This window comes from Mustelus asterias, chromosome 25 (assembly GCF_964213995.1).
Source record: "Mustelus asterias chromosome 25, sMusAst1.hap1.1, whole genome shotgun sequence".
Classification (NCBI taxonomy): Eukaryota; Metazoa; Chordata; class Chondrichthyes; order Carcharhiniformes; family Triakidae; genus Mustelus; species Mustelus asterias.
The window spans coordinates 25,806,095-25,822,406 of NC_135825.1; the positions used below are offsets into that span (position 1 = coordinate 25,806,095).

At 47.6% G+C, this 16,312-nt stretch overlaps 1 protein-coding gene across 3 annotated transcripts in view; it reads right to left on the reverse strand.

Annotated features, from left to right (window-relative positions):
• LOC144479268 (copine-8) overlaps window positions 1-16,312 on the reverse strand; it is a 652,766-nt gene that overhangs the window by 361,780 nt on the left and 274,674 nt on the right. For all 3 annotated transcript variants that reach the window (XM_078197938.1, XM_078197940.1, XM_078197939.1), the window contains one exon: window positions 7,643-7,706. In XM_078197938.1, the coding sequence (XP_078054064.1) occupies window positions 7,643-7,706 (64 nt within the window). The remainder of the gene's footprint in view (window positions 1-7,642; window positions 7,707-16,312) is intronic.

A 16,312-nucleotide genomic window follows, 5' to 3' on the forward strand; every position in this document is an offset into this window, starting at 1 on the left:
AGAATTCCCACTCACCTGAAGAAGGGGCTTGGAGCTCCGAAAGCTTGTGTGGCTTTTGCTACCAAATAAACCTGTTGGACTTTAACCTGGTGTTGTTAAACTTCTTACTGTAATGGACAGAAAGCAGAGAGTAAGGATGGGATTTTCTAGCCCACATCGCCAGCGGGATCTTCCGGTCCTACCATGACCCCTTCATGGCTGGTTCCCTAACGGTGGGGCGGGTGAGCCATGCAGAATGCTGGAGACTTCAACGGGAATGGAAAATGCTGCTGTTGGCCAATGGCGGGAGAAGGGGTGGGCTGGGGGGCGGCATAAATTCCCAGTTTAAGAATAAGTAGGCCATTTTCAATTTTATTAAATTTATTAGTGTCGCAAGTAGGCTTACATTAACACTGCAATGAAGTTGCTGTGAAAATCCCCTAGTCGCCACACTTCATTGCCTGTTCAGGTACACGGAGGGAGAATTTAGCATGGCCAATGCACCTAACCAGCATGTCTTTTGGACTGTGGGAGGAAACCGGAGCATCCGCGGCAACTCACTCAGACAGGGTGATGATGTGCAAACTCTGTACAGTGACCCAAGTCAGGAATCGAACCAGAGTCCCTGGCGCTGTGAAGCAGCAGTGCTAACCACTGTGCTTCTCAGGTTGACAGGCTGTAATTAGAAGGGTAGCACAAGGATCGGTGCATGGGCTCCAGCAATTCACATTCTATAGCCAAAATCTTCCATCCTCGCTCATGGCTGTGATTTTTCAGTGCCATTAGAGGACAAGAGAGTTTTGGCTGGAATGCCAAATTTTTCATTCTTGTTCGCAACAGGTCCCGCCATGGATGGGACCAGAGAATCCCACCCAATATTAATGATGTGGATGTGGGGAATCAAATGTAATATCTCCAACTTTGTGATGACGAAACGAGGTGGAAGTGTGAGTTGTGGGGAGAATACAAAGAGGCTTCAGAGGGATTTGGACAGGCTAAGCAAGTGGGCAAAGATTTAGCAGATGGAATACAATGCAGAGAAATGTGAAGTTATCCTCTTGGGCAGGTTAAACAGAAACACAGAGAATTTCCTAAATGGAGAGAGGCTGGGAAGTGCTGAACTTCAAAGAAGCTTGGGTGTTCTTGTTCAAAAGTCAGAACGCTAATGTGCAGTACAGCAAGCAATTCAGAAAGCAAATGGCAAGTTGGCCTTTATAACAAAAGGATTTGAGAATAGGAGTAAAGATGCCTCACTGAAGTTATATAGAGTTTTGGTGAGAACGCACCTATTGTGTGCAGGTTTGGTCTGTACCTAACAAAAGATATATTCGCCATAGAGGGAGTGCAGTAAAGAATCATCAAACAAATTCCTGGGACACAGGGCTTGTCCTATGAGGAAAGATCAAATAGACTGGGCCTTTATCCTCTAGAGTTTAGAAGTACGAGAGGTGATTTCATTCAAAGGTACAAGATCTCTGCAGGGCTCGACAGGGTAGATGCAGGAAGGATGTTTCCCCTGGCTGGGGGTTTCTAGTGCCAGGGAACACAGTCTTACATTAAGGGGCAGGCCGTTTAGGATTGAAATGAGGAGAATTTCTCCACTCAGAGGGTGGTGAATCTTTGGAATTGTCTGTCTCAGAGGCTCAGTCACTGAGTATTTTCAATATCGAGATCGATAGATTTCTACACATCAAAAATATAAAGGAATGTGGAGATAATGGAGAAAAACACTGCTGAAGAAGATGATCAGCCCAGGTGATCGGCACGGTGGCACAGTGGTTAGCACTGCTTCCTCACAGTGCCAGGAACCCGGGCTCGATTCCAGCCTTGGGAGACTGCCTGTGTAGAGTTTACATGTTCTCCCATGTCTGCATTGTTTCCTCCGGGTGCTCTGGTTTCCTCCCACAGACCAAAGATGCGCAGGTTAGCTGGACTAGCCATGCTAAATTGCCCCTTTGTGTCCAAAGATGTGCAGGTTAGGTGGATTGGTGGTAAATGCTAGGGGTTATGGGGATAGGGTGGGGGGTGGTGGGCCTGGGTAAGATGCTCTTTTCCGAAAGTCTGTGCAGACATGATGCACCGAATGGTCTCCTTCCGCACTGTAGAGATTCTATGATCTCATTGAATGACAAAGTGAGCTTGAAGGGCCGAATTGCTTATTTCTTAGCTTATGATCTTTCATGCACCTGCTTCTCCAATCTTTCAGTAGGCAGACCTTAACCATTGAGCAACATGTGGCTAGCTATGAACTATTAAACTCCTTTGCTTTACAGATGGCAAGTGAATGCACAGAGTGACTGTTCAATCAAAACACAATCAAACTTTGTCTCGAGAATATGTTATTCCCACTAGCAACTTATCTATGGTTCTGACCATCACTGAACTGAAAGTAAGTTAGGAGAACAGTACAGGACAGGAACAAGCCCTTTGGCCCTCCAAGCCTGTGCCAATCATGATGCCCTAACTAAACTAAAAAAAATAACCATCTATCCTTACTCAGTCTGTATCCCTCTATTCCCTCCCTATTCATGTACCCATCAAATGCCTCTTAAATGTTTCTAATGTGCATGTTTCCACACCCCTTCTGGCAGCAAAGTTCTCCCTCACTTGGTCACGATCTCTCACTAAACCTAACTAGACTTGACTTTGTTGAAATGTTACTTACTTTCCTTTGTCATCTGCGCCCACAAGAGTTCAGGTCATTCTATTTACGATCCCGTGCCAGTCCAAGGGGTGGTCATGAGAGCTGTCAGTTAATTCTGCAAGATACTCCTGAAGAGTCGGCCTTTGCCACATTACCCATGATGAGTTCACAGGCAAAACAGTGATTTCAATCTATTCTGCGTTAATGCATACTGGATCCATCTGATAAAGATAATTGTGTTGTTGAGTCACCGATTCTTCATAAGAACATCTAAAGAGGCCCTTGACACACTACTGTTCATCCTCTGTTTTGAAAAGAGTGGAGGCACTTTGTGCATGTAGGAAATGTGAACGTTTTATGTTTTGTATGCGTGTCTGTGAGTGTTTTGAATTCCTTTTTATGTTCATTTTGTATCCGTTCCTGATCAATGAAGGGCTAATTGCAGATGTGAGAGTACTGCCTGAATGGCTCGAGTTGATTAGAACCACATGTATGAGCCGATTCTTTATGTGTTAAGGATATACTCTTTCAGCCAAGGCTATGAGTCGTGATTATGGCTCGTCATCACAATTGACAGTTAATGCAAGCACTGAAAGACAGATAACGATATCAGAATATGACAATACCGACTGAACTTGTTGGGCCCGGTTTTACCATTTTCATTCTAAGTGTTGAATCTGGGCGTAATGCAGATCCGACTTAGAAATCTGCTTTCAGGCGCCCCCATACACACATAGCCTGAACAAATCGTGGGTCCAATTTGCATTGTGGGCGGGGCTTAGCGCAGCCGAAACGACCGGAGCTCTGAACTGTGCATGAACAGTTAGAAAAAAAAATGGAAAAAGCGCGCCAGTGTCAGATCGCTCCCGAGCCGCAGAAAGCAGAGAAAGTGGCCCGGGAGCGAAAAGCTGGAGCGATGGCCCCCACACACATCGCTGTCCCCCTTATTCCCCCCCCCCACCGCTACCCAGACCGATCACCATCCCTGCCCCCCTCTACCCCCACTGATCGCCTGCAGAGTGGCAGCGGACTCCTCTGCCTCCCCCGCCCCCCCCCCACCAGAGATCCATCTGTCCGTTCCCCCCCCCCGAACCAGTGAGCGATTGGGCCTCCCCACCCCACCAGAGGTACATCTTACCCGCCACCCTCCTTTCGACCCCCCCCTCCGCCCCAGACAACGATCTGGCCTCAGTACCCCCCCCCACTCCCAGAGAATGGTCTGGCCTCACTCACCCCCACCCCCAAGACAACGACCTGGCTTCACTACCCCCCCCCCCCCCCCACACCGCCCCCCCCCCCCCCCCCCCCCCCGCGCTAGAGGAACATCTGACCCGCCTCCTCCTCCCTCCCCTCCCGACAACGATCGCCCCCCCACCAGAGATCCATCTAACCCGCTTCCTCCTCCTCCCCCCCCCCCCCCACCCCCCCCCCAACCAGACAACCATCTGGCCTCACTTCCCTCCCCCCCCTCCAACCAGGGAATGATCTGACCCGCCTCCCTCCTCCCCCCCACCACTGATCTGAGTTAGAGCGCCATTGAAAGCTCTGAACGCGCTCTTCAGCAGCTGGACTGCCCGATTCAGACTTTTATTTAGCAGGTCCATTACGGCGCGGTTCCGGATTGGCAAACGCGGTGGTAAAGGGGGAAATGCTGATAAAGTTGGGCGGCAGTTAATTAAATCAATTTAAATGCATGCAAATGCATTTAAATTGACTTTACCACATTTTCGCGCCCGAAAACGGGCATGGCACAAGGGTAAAATCGGGCCCTTTGTTGCAGAGGAAAGAAGGAATGAATTTGGAGAAGATCTTTGCACCAATTTGATGATAGGGAGAGAAAGAAGAACAAGTCATCTGTAGCTACCAGAGCAGTGGGAAGCAAGAACTACCTGGACTAGGATAGCGATGGCCTTCCTTTGTTAAGTGTAACTTTTGTTGCTCAGTAAATGGTGTCAATACATCAAATGTCTTGAAACTTGTCTTGTATTTAATTTCATTTTAATATCACACCCAACTTAAACCAAAAATCCTAAGTTATAAGAAACTGCAATTCCAAAACTTGACAGCCCTTTAGCAGTTGCTGAATAATTACACCTCATCTGATGTTGAGGGATTAAAAGTTCTCATGGAGCAAAATTCATAATTTCACCTGCTGAACAATTGTTCCATCCCACTGTGAATAAAAAGAGAATCCTCAAAGTCAAACTAACACTCCCCCTCCTATTCCTGCCGCATCTTTCATCACACTCCTGTTTTCCCAACCATTGCTCATCATCACAGCTCCATCCTTTCCCAAAATTCAGCCTAACCTGCACGCAGACATTCACAGCAATGATAACTTCAGACAAGTCAGATTACAGAAATACAAATTGTAGCATTTGGATAAACTGTTGTAATACTCTCCAGAACTTATCAACAACTAAGATTTAAAATTCATTGTTCTACATACTCTACATTTACTCCAGATCCGTCTACACTTCCCACTGCCTCAGGAAAGCAGCCAGTATAACTAAGGATTCCACACATTCCAGACACTCTCTTCCACCTTCTTCCATTGGGAAAAAGAATACAAATGTCTGAGAACACGTACCAACAGACTCAAGAACAGCTTCTTCCCTGCTGTCAGCAGACCTTTGAATGGTCCCATCATATATTAAGCTGATCTTTCTCTTCACCTTACCTGTAACTGCAGTACTATATTCTGCACCCTCTCCTTCTCCCCTATGTACTCTACGAACGGTATGTTTTGTCTGTATAGTTTGCAAGAAATAATACTTTTCACTGTATCCCAATATATGTGACAATAATAAATCAAATCAAAACATACACTTAAATACCTTTACAACAAAAAAAGACCAATTTGATCTCTGCCGAATTTCTCTTTTTCATACCTCAATAAGGCAGCTGTTAGCCCTAGAAATAATTAGACCTCTCTTTTCTACACCCAATAGGGCACCCAATAGGGCACACTGAATATGGTCTAAGAAGCAGTTCAGACACTGACATATTAGTTCATAAAGAGACCACTGCTAGTGCATTCTACCCAAAACCCCCAGGTTGTACTTAAGAAAATTGATCAAGTATAACCAATAGGACCCAATGAGTTTTCTGAATAAAGTTATCTTGGCAAATATACATTGCAACTAATGGTAATTTTTTAAATAAGGAATTTGCAAGGTGAACCATCCACAAAGTCCTAAAAAATAAGGTTTTTCCTAATGATTATCCAATTATCCTAAGATTGGATAATCAGTTCCTGCTTAAAACTAGTACCAGACTGTTTCACAGTGTTAGGGAAACAAGGAAAAGTGATCTTTGTACTACACTATTCTAGTTGTGTGCATTTTTACATTCACTGGTTATATGTTATCAAGGAACTACCTATCATTTATCATGTTGTGATTGTTTCTCGTGCTGCTGCAGAATACCTGGGAGCATTCTGAGCAGCACAGTGGGTTTCTGTACCTGCGAGTGTGCTATAGAATCCTCAGATTTACTTTCATCAAAAGACCACTCACCTCCATTTAGCACGATAAATGGATGTAGCTTGAATTTAACAAATGATGCACTGGAAAATGAATGCCATTGCTTCAAACATATGACAGGATAATATTAATCAAAAAACTCTCCAACTAAAAATATATGGAGTGCAATAGTTGATTTCTGTCTGAAGTAGCACCAAGTTGATTGAGTCGAGAAATATTGCCCACTTGGGATGACCGAAGTTTGGGTTTTCAAGTGAATACCAAGCTGTGGCAAGATGTAGTGCCAAATTGGCACTCCTCTGTAACCTGCTGGTAGTGGCAAGGCAGGAACTCAGTTGCCTCCCACATGGGACCAGTAGGTCAGGACTGGGTTGGAAGCATAGGGTTCAAGCAAGGGGTGGCCAGTAGACCAGATATTTTTTGTGAGGTCAGGAGACTGCACAAAACATCTTCTCCCCCCAAAATATCTGAACTTTTCCTGAAACAATACATTAGGCCATTCACTGTCAGTGGTATGTGGCTATCCATTTGCACCTGAAAATTGACAATGAGGCTCTTCAGCAAGTATAGGACAGTGAGTTCCACACTTAATCAGCCTCCGAACCAGGGGTGGATTGACAATGAAACACACCTTCCCCTGGCACAGAGTCTCTCGCAGCCAATCAAGGACAGATTCATTTTGAAATCCTTCCTGGATTTACATCACTCTGCTGATCCAGAGAGGAGGGGGCAGCTCTTTCCTGACACGATCATTGGTTGTAACTACAGTACTCATGTGGCTTGTAGCACTGTGCACCCGCACAGTGAGCAACGGCAATGTGGAATCAGGAGGTGACCCGGCCCGCAGTGCCTGATGGGAGTTGCAGTTCTGCCGTGGCACCCAGCATTTGGGAGTTCGAATCTGAGAAAGGGAGAGGCCAAGCGACTTTTATTTGGCTGAGGCTGGAATTGGAGTTGTGCACCTGTAAATCCCAGTCCCGAGCTGCGGTGACCAGGATTACAACCATTTAATGACCTTTACCCCCATCCCACCCTCCCTCACCCCCCTCATGCACATCCATTCCCTCAGCACCTCTCCTCACACCCATCCTTCTCCGCTCACACCCAGCCCCTCTCTTTCGCTCCATCATCCACCCCAAAACCACCACCACCCCTTGCTCGCATCCCGTCGTGGTGAGGAAAAATGAAGCAACGCACAGAGCCCCATTAACTGTAAATCCACCTTTGCTCCAAGCTGAAATAGACCAGTGCACATCTTTCTCATTTACAACATGATTTAAAATTCTATCATGGGATGGCCTTGATCATCAATGGCATGAGGTGCCTCCCCCTCCAATATTTGTTGTAAACTGCTGCCACCACCCTCACCCCCCCGATTGTGCAATGGAAATAGGATGGCTAACAATTAAAACTAAGGCCCATCATTTGGGAAATACAAAAATACAGAATGACACGATGCACTAAAATACTAGCAATATCCAGGAGGCATTTTGCAACCCTATTTCCTTTTGCGATAATGAAAGATTTTACTTACCCGACAATTGCCAAGTTCTTCAACCGACAGTATGATTGCCCCACATTTCTTCCCTGGAATTCCGCTGGGAACAAATAACGAAAGATACATAAAAATCTTGCGTATTCTAAAAAATTGATTGCTTTTAAATCCTTAGCAAATGGAAACAACGTGTGAAGAATACTCAGTACTAAGTGCAACTTAAACTTATCTTACAAGGATCAGAATGTCTTTGGGGTTTATTTTCTCCCAAATGCAATTAGTAAAAAAATGTAGCTGAGAGAATTAGAGGCTTTTTTTCTGCTACATGATTTTGTCTATTTTTGCTAAGATTTGCAAATACTTTACAGTATAAAGGGGTGAGGCAGTGGGGAAACATTGAGCAAATCTCTTTGCCAAAGCGTCTTGCATGAGGATCTGTTGATGCGTAAGCCTAAGCAATAGGCACTGAATATGTACAATTACAACATCAATGTTATCAATGTTTGATAACAATCAGGACAGCATGGTGGCACAGTGGTTAGCACTGCTGCCTCACAGCACCAGGGACCCGGGTTCAATTCCAGCTTTGGGTGATTGGCTGTGTGGTATTTGTACGTTCTCCGTGTAAGTGTGGGTTTCCACTGTGCACTCCGGTTCCCTCCCCCTGTCCAAGGATGCGCAGGTTAAATGGATTGTGGATGCTAAATTGCCCCTTTGTATCCTGAGAGGTGAGGGCAATTAGCCATGGTAAATGCGCAGGTTACTTTTTTTAATAAAGTTTACTTATTAACGTCAGAAGTAGGCTTGCACTGTAATGAAGTTACTGTGACAATCCCCTTGTCACCACACTCCAGCACCTGTTCAGGTACACTGAAGGAGAATTTAGCATGGCCAATGCACCGAACCAGCATGTCTTTAGGACTGTGAGAGGAAACTGAAGCACCCGGAGCAAAATCATGCAGACACGGGCAGAACATGCAAATTTTGTGATCCAAGCCGGGAATTGAGCCCAGGTCCCTGGCGCTGTGAAGCAGCAGTGCTAACCACTGTGCCACCCCACGGGGATATGCCAAGAGAACAGTGCAGACTTGATGGGCGAATGGCCATCAAGGGATTCTATAGTTCTAATTTATTATGGAAAACTTTATTATCTAGAGAGAAGTTCTGTATTTACATGGATTACTCAGTTTGTTTAATTTTTCCTTTTGTTATGATCGTTAGTCTGCTGGAGTATTGAGGTAGCTCCAGCATTTAGCAACTTCCTTCATGTTTGTCAGGAAGATGGATGGTGCTAATGGAAACCAACAGCAATTTTCTTCTCGTTTTCAGAGACAATAGTAATCATTGATGTGCCAAGTTTAGCATGGTTTGGCTGCAATGCAGGCATTTTGCAGTTCCTAACAAGCGTATTTCAAAACGCCTTTGGCTGAGGCAGATTGTTATTTCTTGTCACTATGGTGCCTGCTTTCATAGCTCCAGTAAATTAGACAGTAAGAGATAGTGTTCAGTCATATCTTGGACAGCAGAATATTTTGTGCAGTGGCTTCATGTTCATTGTCAAGTGAGGTAAATTTAATCAGAACATATTTCACTTGTTGCCCTTATGAGTGGAAAGCCATTTCCAAGTACTACCTATGCTGAAATCATAAAGGAATATAGAGATATAGAAAATAGAAGCATGCGTAGGCCCTTTGAGCCTGCTCCGCTATTCATTATGATCATGGCTGATCATCAAATTCAATATCCCTGTCCCATCTTCCCCGCATATCCCTTGATCCCTTTAGCCCCAAGCGCTATATCCAATTTCTTGAAATCACACAATGGTTTGGCCTCAATTACTTTCTGTGGTAGTGAATTCCACAGATTCACCACCCTCTGGGTGAAGAAATTTCTCCTCACCTCAGTCCTAAAAGGTTTACCCCTTATCCTCAAACTATGACACCTAGTTCTGGACTCCCCCACCATCGGGAACATTCTTTCTGAATCTACCCTCTCTAACCCCGTTAGAATAGAAACATAGAAACCAGAAGCAGGACATTGAAACTGGAAGCAAGACATAGAAACTAGAATATAAAGCACACATTTATGATTTTGGTACAAGTGACAAAACAGAGGACATGGTGCTCACTACAGCAGACTCCAAATGTTCATTAGACAGCTCGACTGCGGTTGTAATAACTTGATTCCACAATTAAAACTGAAATAGCCCATCAGATAACCAGTTTTCTCTTTATTTGATGTATCGACAGAGTTATATACACAGACATTGGGATGTCACTTACTATTCTTCTATCCATATGTTGCAAATTTGAGACCTGAATATCACTGACTGTAATAACTGTGGCAGCATCTCTAACTTCCATCTTTTACTGGCAAATAGGTTGATAAATAATATAACAGAAAAATACTGCAACTTGTGTTTCACATAGCAGTGAATTATTAAGTTGTAGCAGCCTGGCTTTTATTATCCTTTTGTGTCAAATTTAATAAAAACTTTTCCTGCTCTCAAACCTCACTATGTACACAATATGTACATACATGGGATGACAGCAAGACAATTCAACCAACCCCAATTCGTTTTCAGGCATTCAGAAAAGCGACAGGACTTAAATTATATTTAGATTATACTAGTGTTTCGGTGCTAGGATTAAATTTGGCACTCAAGGGTCAACATTCTGGAGCCAGCATAACGTTCATCTTAGCTGATGCTGACTGATTTTATGAGATCAACTAATTTATTCTTCGACTACGTTCCCTGTATAATTGTCCCATGAGAGATGGGCTGTATGTTTGGCAAAGTTGCAGCAGCTAAAAGAGCTGCTGCTTACACTCAAAAGAGAACTTTATTGAAAGGCAGAAAATTAGAAACTGGGCTTGAACAATGGAGGACAAAAATAGAGATCACAGTGGCCCATTTGAAGAGTGTGTTCTTGAGATGCTGCAGTGGAATTGACAGGAAAGTAGCCTTCCTTGAGGATAAGGGCGGCACAGTGGTTAGCACTGCTGCAGCACAACATCAGGGACCCAGGTTCAATTCCGGCCTCGGGTCACTGTCTGTGTGGAGTCTGCACTTTCTCCCCGTGTCTGCATGGGTTTCCTCTGAGTCCTCCGGTTTCCTCCCACAGTCCAAAGATGCGTGGGTTAGGTTGATTGGCCATGCTAAATTGACCCTAGTGTCAGGAGGATTAGCAGGGTAAATGCGTGGGATTGTGGGAGTAAGGCCTGGGTGGGATTGTTGTCGGTGCAGACTCGCTGGGCCGAATGGCCTCCTTCTATACTGTAAGGATTCTATGATTCCTATCAAAGACAATGGCCGTGTTTTAACGATCCCATTATTTGCAGGTATAAATCCCGTATTGGCCGCTAAATCTCACGAATGGCCAAAAGTTAGATTTGCGCCAACAGGATCTCAGTTTGAGCCCTTCCACACCCCTCCCCCGCCAGTGAAGTGATCAGATTCACATTCAAAAAGGGCGTGATCCTGATTTCACTAAATAATACACTAACATATACTTACCAGGCTTGATGCCATAACGTCTGTGATGCGCGTTATCAAACACGAGGCTAGATGCTCGGGAAATAAAGGCTTTTATTTACTGTAATGAAGCAGCCAATAATTATATACACGATCCCAGGCTGAGGGGTCCCAGCCAGAGCAGGGATTTTTATACCTCTCCCAGGAGGCGGAGCCCGACTGGGATGTACCACAACACTACAGTACAAAGGTGTAACAACCCCACCCTAACCCCAACAGCAACAAGTAGCACAACCCAACAGTAACATATGTACATCCTTGTTGTACTGGCCAGACCCTGGCTCAGTACTATCCAGTGGGAACCAACGATGGTTCACCACATTCACCCCTCCTTTGAGAACAAAGGCCGGCGGGGTACAAAAACAGAATAAAGTGTCATCAGTCTATAAGTTCAGACGGTCAGGGGGACCGCACCGTCGTTGTGACCTCCTCAAAACCGGCGGTGACACCGGAGTAGGCACTTGCGGTGGCGTTCTCCCCAAGGCGGCGTTCCGCTGTTCTTCCACGGACTCACAGGCCGGTTGACCCTGAGGTGACGGTAGTCCATGGGGTCCTGACATGCCCTGCAGTGGCGACCATCCTCTGGACTCAGGCAAGCTGTACACGGGAGTAAAAGGGTTAAGCAATGGTCCCGATGCTGCCCGCGCCGTGTCCGGGGGAGAAACAAGAGTTAAGGGGTTTGTAACAGGGGGTATGGGAGCAACAGGAGTTGCTACGTCCCCTGCTGGCGCCAGGTCTCGGATCAAGACCGTGTCCTCTCGCCCGTCAGGGTATGCCACATAGGCATACTGAGGGTTGGCGTGGAGGAGATGGACCTGTTCGACCAACGGGTTGGACTTGCGGGCCCTTACATGTCGCGGCAGGAGGACGGGTCCTGAGTACGTCAACCAAGACGGTAATGAGGTCCCCGAGGAAGACTTCCGAGGGAATGAAAACATCCTCTCATGGGGAGTAGCATTGGTTGCCGTACACAGGAGGGAGCGAATAGAATGGAGCGCATCAGGGAGCACCTCTTGCCAACGGGAGACTGGAAGACTTTTTGACTTCAACGCCAGTAAGACAGCCTTCCAGACTGCAGCATTCTCACGTTCCACCTGTCCGTTACCCCTAGGGTTGTAGCTCGTGGTCCTACTAGAGGCAATCCCGTATGAGAGCAGGAATTGCCTCAAGTCATCGCTCATGAACGACAAGCCCCTGTCGCTATGGATGTAGCCGGGGTACCCGAACAGGGTAAAGAGATCACGGAATGCCTTGATAACCGTGGCAGCGGATGTATCAGAGCAGGGAACAACAAAAGGGAACCTAGAGTACTCGTCAATGATATTGAAGAAGTACACATTCCGATCTGTTGAGGGAAGGGGGCCCTTAAAATCGACACTCAGTCTCTCGAAGGGACGAGTGGCCTTGACTAAATGTGCCCGGTCAGGTCGGTAAAAGTGCGGTTTGCATTCCGCGCAAACCCGACAGCTTCTTGTTACTGACCTGACGTCCTCCACCGAGTAGGGCAGATTACGGGCTTTTATAAAGTGCTAGAGCCGAGTGACCCCAGGATGGCATAGGTCATTATGGAGAGCCTGCAAACGGTCCTCCTGTATACTAGCGCATGTTCCACGCGAGAGGGCATCCGAGGGCTCATTGAGTTTCCCTGGACGGTACATGATGTCGTAGTTATAGGTGGAGAGTTCAATTCTCCACCGCAAGATCTTGTCATTCGTGATCTTGCCCCTCTGCGTGTTGTTAAACATGAACGCCACGGACCGCTGGTCCGTGATCAGGGTGAACTGTTTTCCCGCCAAGTAATGGCGCCAGTGCCTGACGGCCTCCACAATGGCCTGGGTCTCCTTTTCCACCGCTGAATGCTGGATTTCGGGGCCTTGGAGGGTGCGGGAAAAAAATGCGACGGTTAAGTGTGGCGGCCAGGGCGAAATCAGATGCATCGCTCTCCACCTGAAAGGTGATGGACTCGTCAACAGCGTGCATCGTAGCTTTCGCGATGTCGGCTTTTAATTTATCGAAGACCAACCGGGCCTCTGGCATTAGGGGAAAAGTCGTGGACTTAATGAGCGGACGGGCTTTGTCCGCGTAATTGGGAACCCACTGCGCATAATAAGAGAAGCCTAAGCATCTTCTCAGTGCTTTTGCACTAGTAGGCAAGGGAAGTTCAGAAAGGGGGCGCATACGGTCTGGATCAGGGCCAATGACCCCGTTTTCCACCACGTATCCTAGGATGGCTAAACGGCGCGTACGAAACACACACTTCTCCCTGTTGTAGGTCAAGTTCAGGCGAGATGCAGTGCGTAGGAAATTCAGGAGATTCGTGTCGTGGTCCTGCTGGTCATGGTCGCAGATGGTGACATTATCCAGGTACGGGAAGGTAGCCCGCAGCCCATTCTGGTCCACCATTCGGTCCATAGCACGCTGGAAGACCGAGACCCCATTGGTGACACCAAAGGGAACACTGAGAAAGTGATACAAGCGACCATCCGCCTCAAAAGCCGTGTATTGTCAGTCCTCTGGGCGAATGGGGAGTTGGTGGTAGGCAGACTTGAGGTCTATGGTGGAGAACACCCGGTACTGCGCAATCTGATTGACCATATCAGATATGCGCGGGAGAGGATACGCATCCAGCTGCGTATATCGATTAATGGTCTGACTATAGTCAATGACCATCCGGGATTTGTTCCCGCTCTTGACCACCACGACCTGCGCCCTCCACGGACTAGCGCTGGGTTGTATGATCCTTTCTTTGAGGAGCCGCTGAACCTCAGATCTAATGAAGATCCGATCCTCAGCGCTGTAACGCCTACTTTTAGTCGCGATGGGCTTGCAGCCTGGCACAAGATTCTGGAACAGGGAGGGTGTGGTGATCTTCAGCGTCAAGAGGCTACAGGCAATTTGGAGGCTGCTGCTGTTCTCCCACTGCCAGTGAAAGGAGTGGCCCACCGTACTGTAGGGTTACACTCCTCAAGTGGACCATGAAGTTTAGTCCGAGAAGTATTGGCGCGCAAAGGTACGGCAACACTAGGAGCTTGAAACGCTCGTAAACTGTGCCTTGCACCGTCAAAGTTACCACGCAACTCCCTAGTACGGTGACAGACCGGGACCTCGATGCCATAGAGATTGTCTGTTTGGCAGGTTGAATCCGGAGTCCACACCGCTTCACAGTGTCTGGGTGGATAAAGCTCTCAGTGCTCCCGCTGTCAAACAGACAATAAATCACGTGGTCATTTACCTGGATATTCATCATAGATTTGTCAAGTCTATGAGGCTTGGCCTGGTCCAGGATGATCGACGCCACCGTTGGGTCCTGAGCGCCACTGCAGGCAGCTGAAATCGACGAGGAGGACCCCTGCTGGTCGTTCGCGGTCGGTGCCGACCAACATGGCCGCTCCCATAAGTCGCACGTGGGTGATGGCGCCAAACTCAGCGACCCCTGGTGGTCACACACCTCCGACTCCGTCGACCGTAATGGCGTCGTCCTGGCCTCGCACGTGGACGAACCCCTCGATGATTTCGACGACGAAGAGCCGAGCTCTGAAGAATCGCAGGCCGCACTGCCGTTCCTAGATTTAGATCGGCACACTTTCGAATAGTGCCCTTTCTTACCGCAGGCGGAGCACAACACAGCCTTAGTGGGACACCGTTGCTGAGTATGCTTCGCTCCCCCACAGAAGTAACACCGCGGGCCGCCCGGAGCTGCTGCTGTCGTCTGGCCCGAGTGTGAGCACGCCATTACGCAGCATTTCGAACCCGAGGGACGAGGAGGGATTGGCGACTGCTCCTGCCACGTTGTCTCCACGTGGTCTTCCGGATACAATACTAAGCTTTTGGAGGCCGTCTCCAGCATCTCTGCTAGCTCGATTGCCTGGGTAAGGTCAAGGTTACCTTTCTCCAATAGTTTAAGTCGAATGTACGACGATCTGACTCCCGCCACAAATGCATCTCGGGCGAGGTCGTTCATGCTCTGCTCAGCCGACACAGCTTTGCAGTTACAGCCCCTGGCTAGCTGTAGGAGCACGTTCGCATATTCCTCCATCGTTTCGCCAGACTGCCGTCGTCGAGTGGCTAAGAGGTAACGAGCATGTATTTCATTGGGCGGTTTGATATAACGCTTCTTCAGAAGCTCGAGGGCCTTTGTATAATCGGTGGCCGCACGGATCGCGAGGTAGACAGTGTCGCTTACCCTCGCATGGAGGACCCGGAGTCTGTCATCATCTGTGGTGACCGCTGCGGAGGCTGCCAGGCAGTCTTCGAAGCACTTCAGCCAGTGGTCGAAGGTGTTAGAGGCGCCCACCGCACGTGGATCTAATGTAAGGCGTTCTGGCTTCAGGTTCTGCTCCATACTCTCTTTTTTTTTCGACGAGAGTTTAACAACAGTAAATAAAATTGATGCGTGTTATCAAACACGAGGCAAATGCTCGGGAAATAAAGGGGGCAATGCCAAGGCACTGTCCGGCCATATCCCACACTTGTTTTCGATTTTGACCAGTGATTTGCTGTAATTACAGTAATTTACTGTAATGAAGCAGCCAATAATTATATACACGATCCCAGACTGAGGGGTCCCAGCCAGAGCAGGGACTTTTATACCTCTCCCAGGAGGCGGAGCCCGACTGGGATGTACCACAACACTACAGTACAAAGGTGTAACAACCCCACCCTAACCCCAACAGCAACAAGTAGCACAACCCAACAGTAACATATGTACATCCTTGTAGTACTAGCCAGACCCTGGCTCAGTACTATCCAGTGGGAACCAACGATGGTTCACCACAGTCTGCCCACGCCTTATCCTCCCACCCACACAGCGTCATATCACGCCGGTGCAAATCACTGGTCAAAATCGAAAACAAGTGTGGGATATGGCCGGACAGTGCCTTGGCATTGCCCCCTTGCACCCAATCCAGTGGGTGGAGTGCCTTGATCTTAATGCTGTGACTGGGGTTGGGGGGGGCATTGTCCCGAACTTAGTGTTGTGGTGGGTGGGGAGTTGTGCCACGATGCTTGGTGTGGTGGTCCCAATGTCTGTGGAGAAGGGGGTGGGAGGGGAGGTATTTCAATTTAACTCTGAGATCGGGGTGCTCTTTAAAAGTGGCATCCTGATCTCAGAATCCCAGCTTTGCACCCCCCCCGCACCACAACCCCTCAGCTGGCTGCGTGATCCTTGCCAGCAC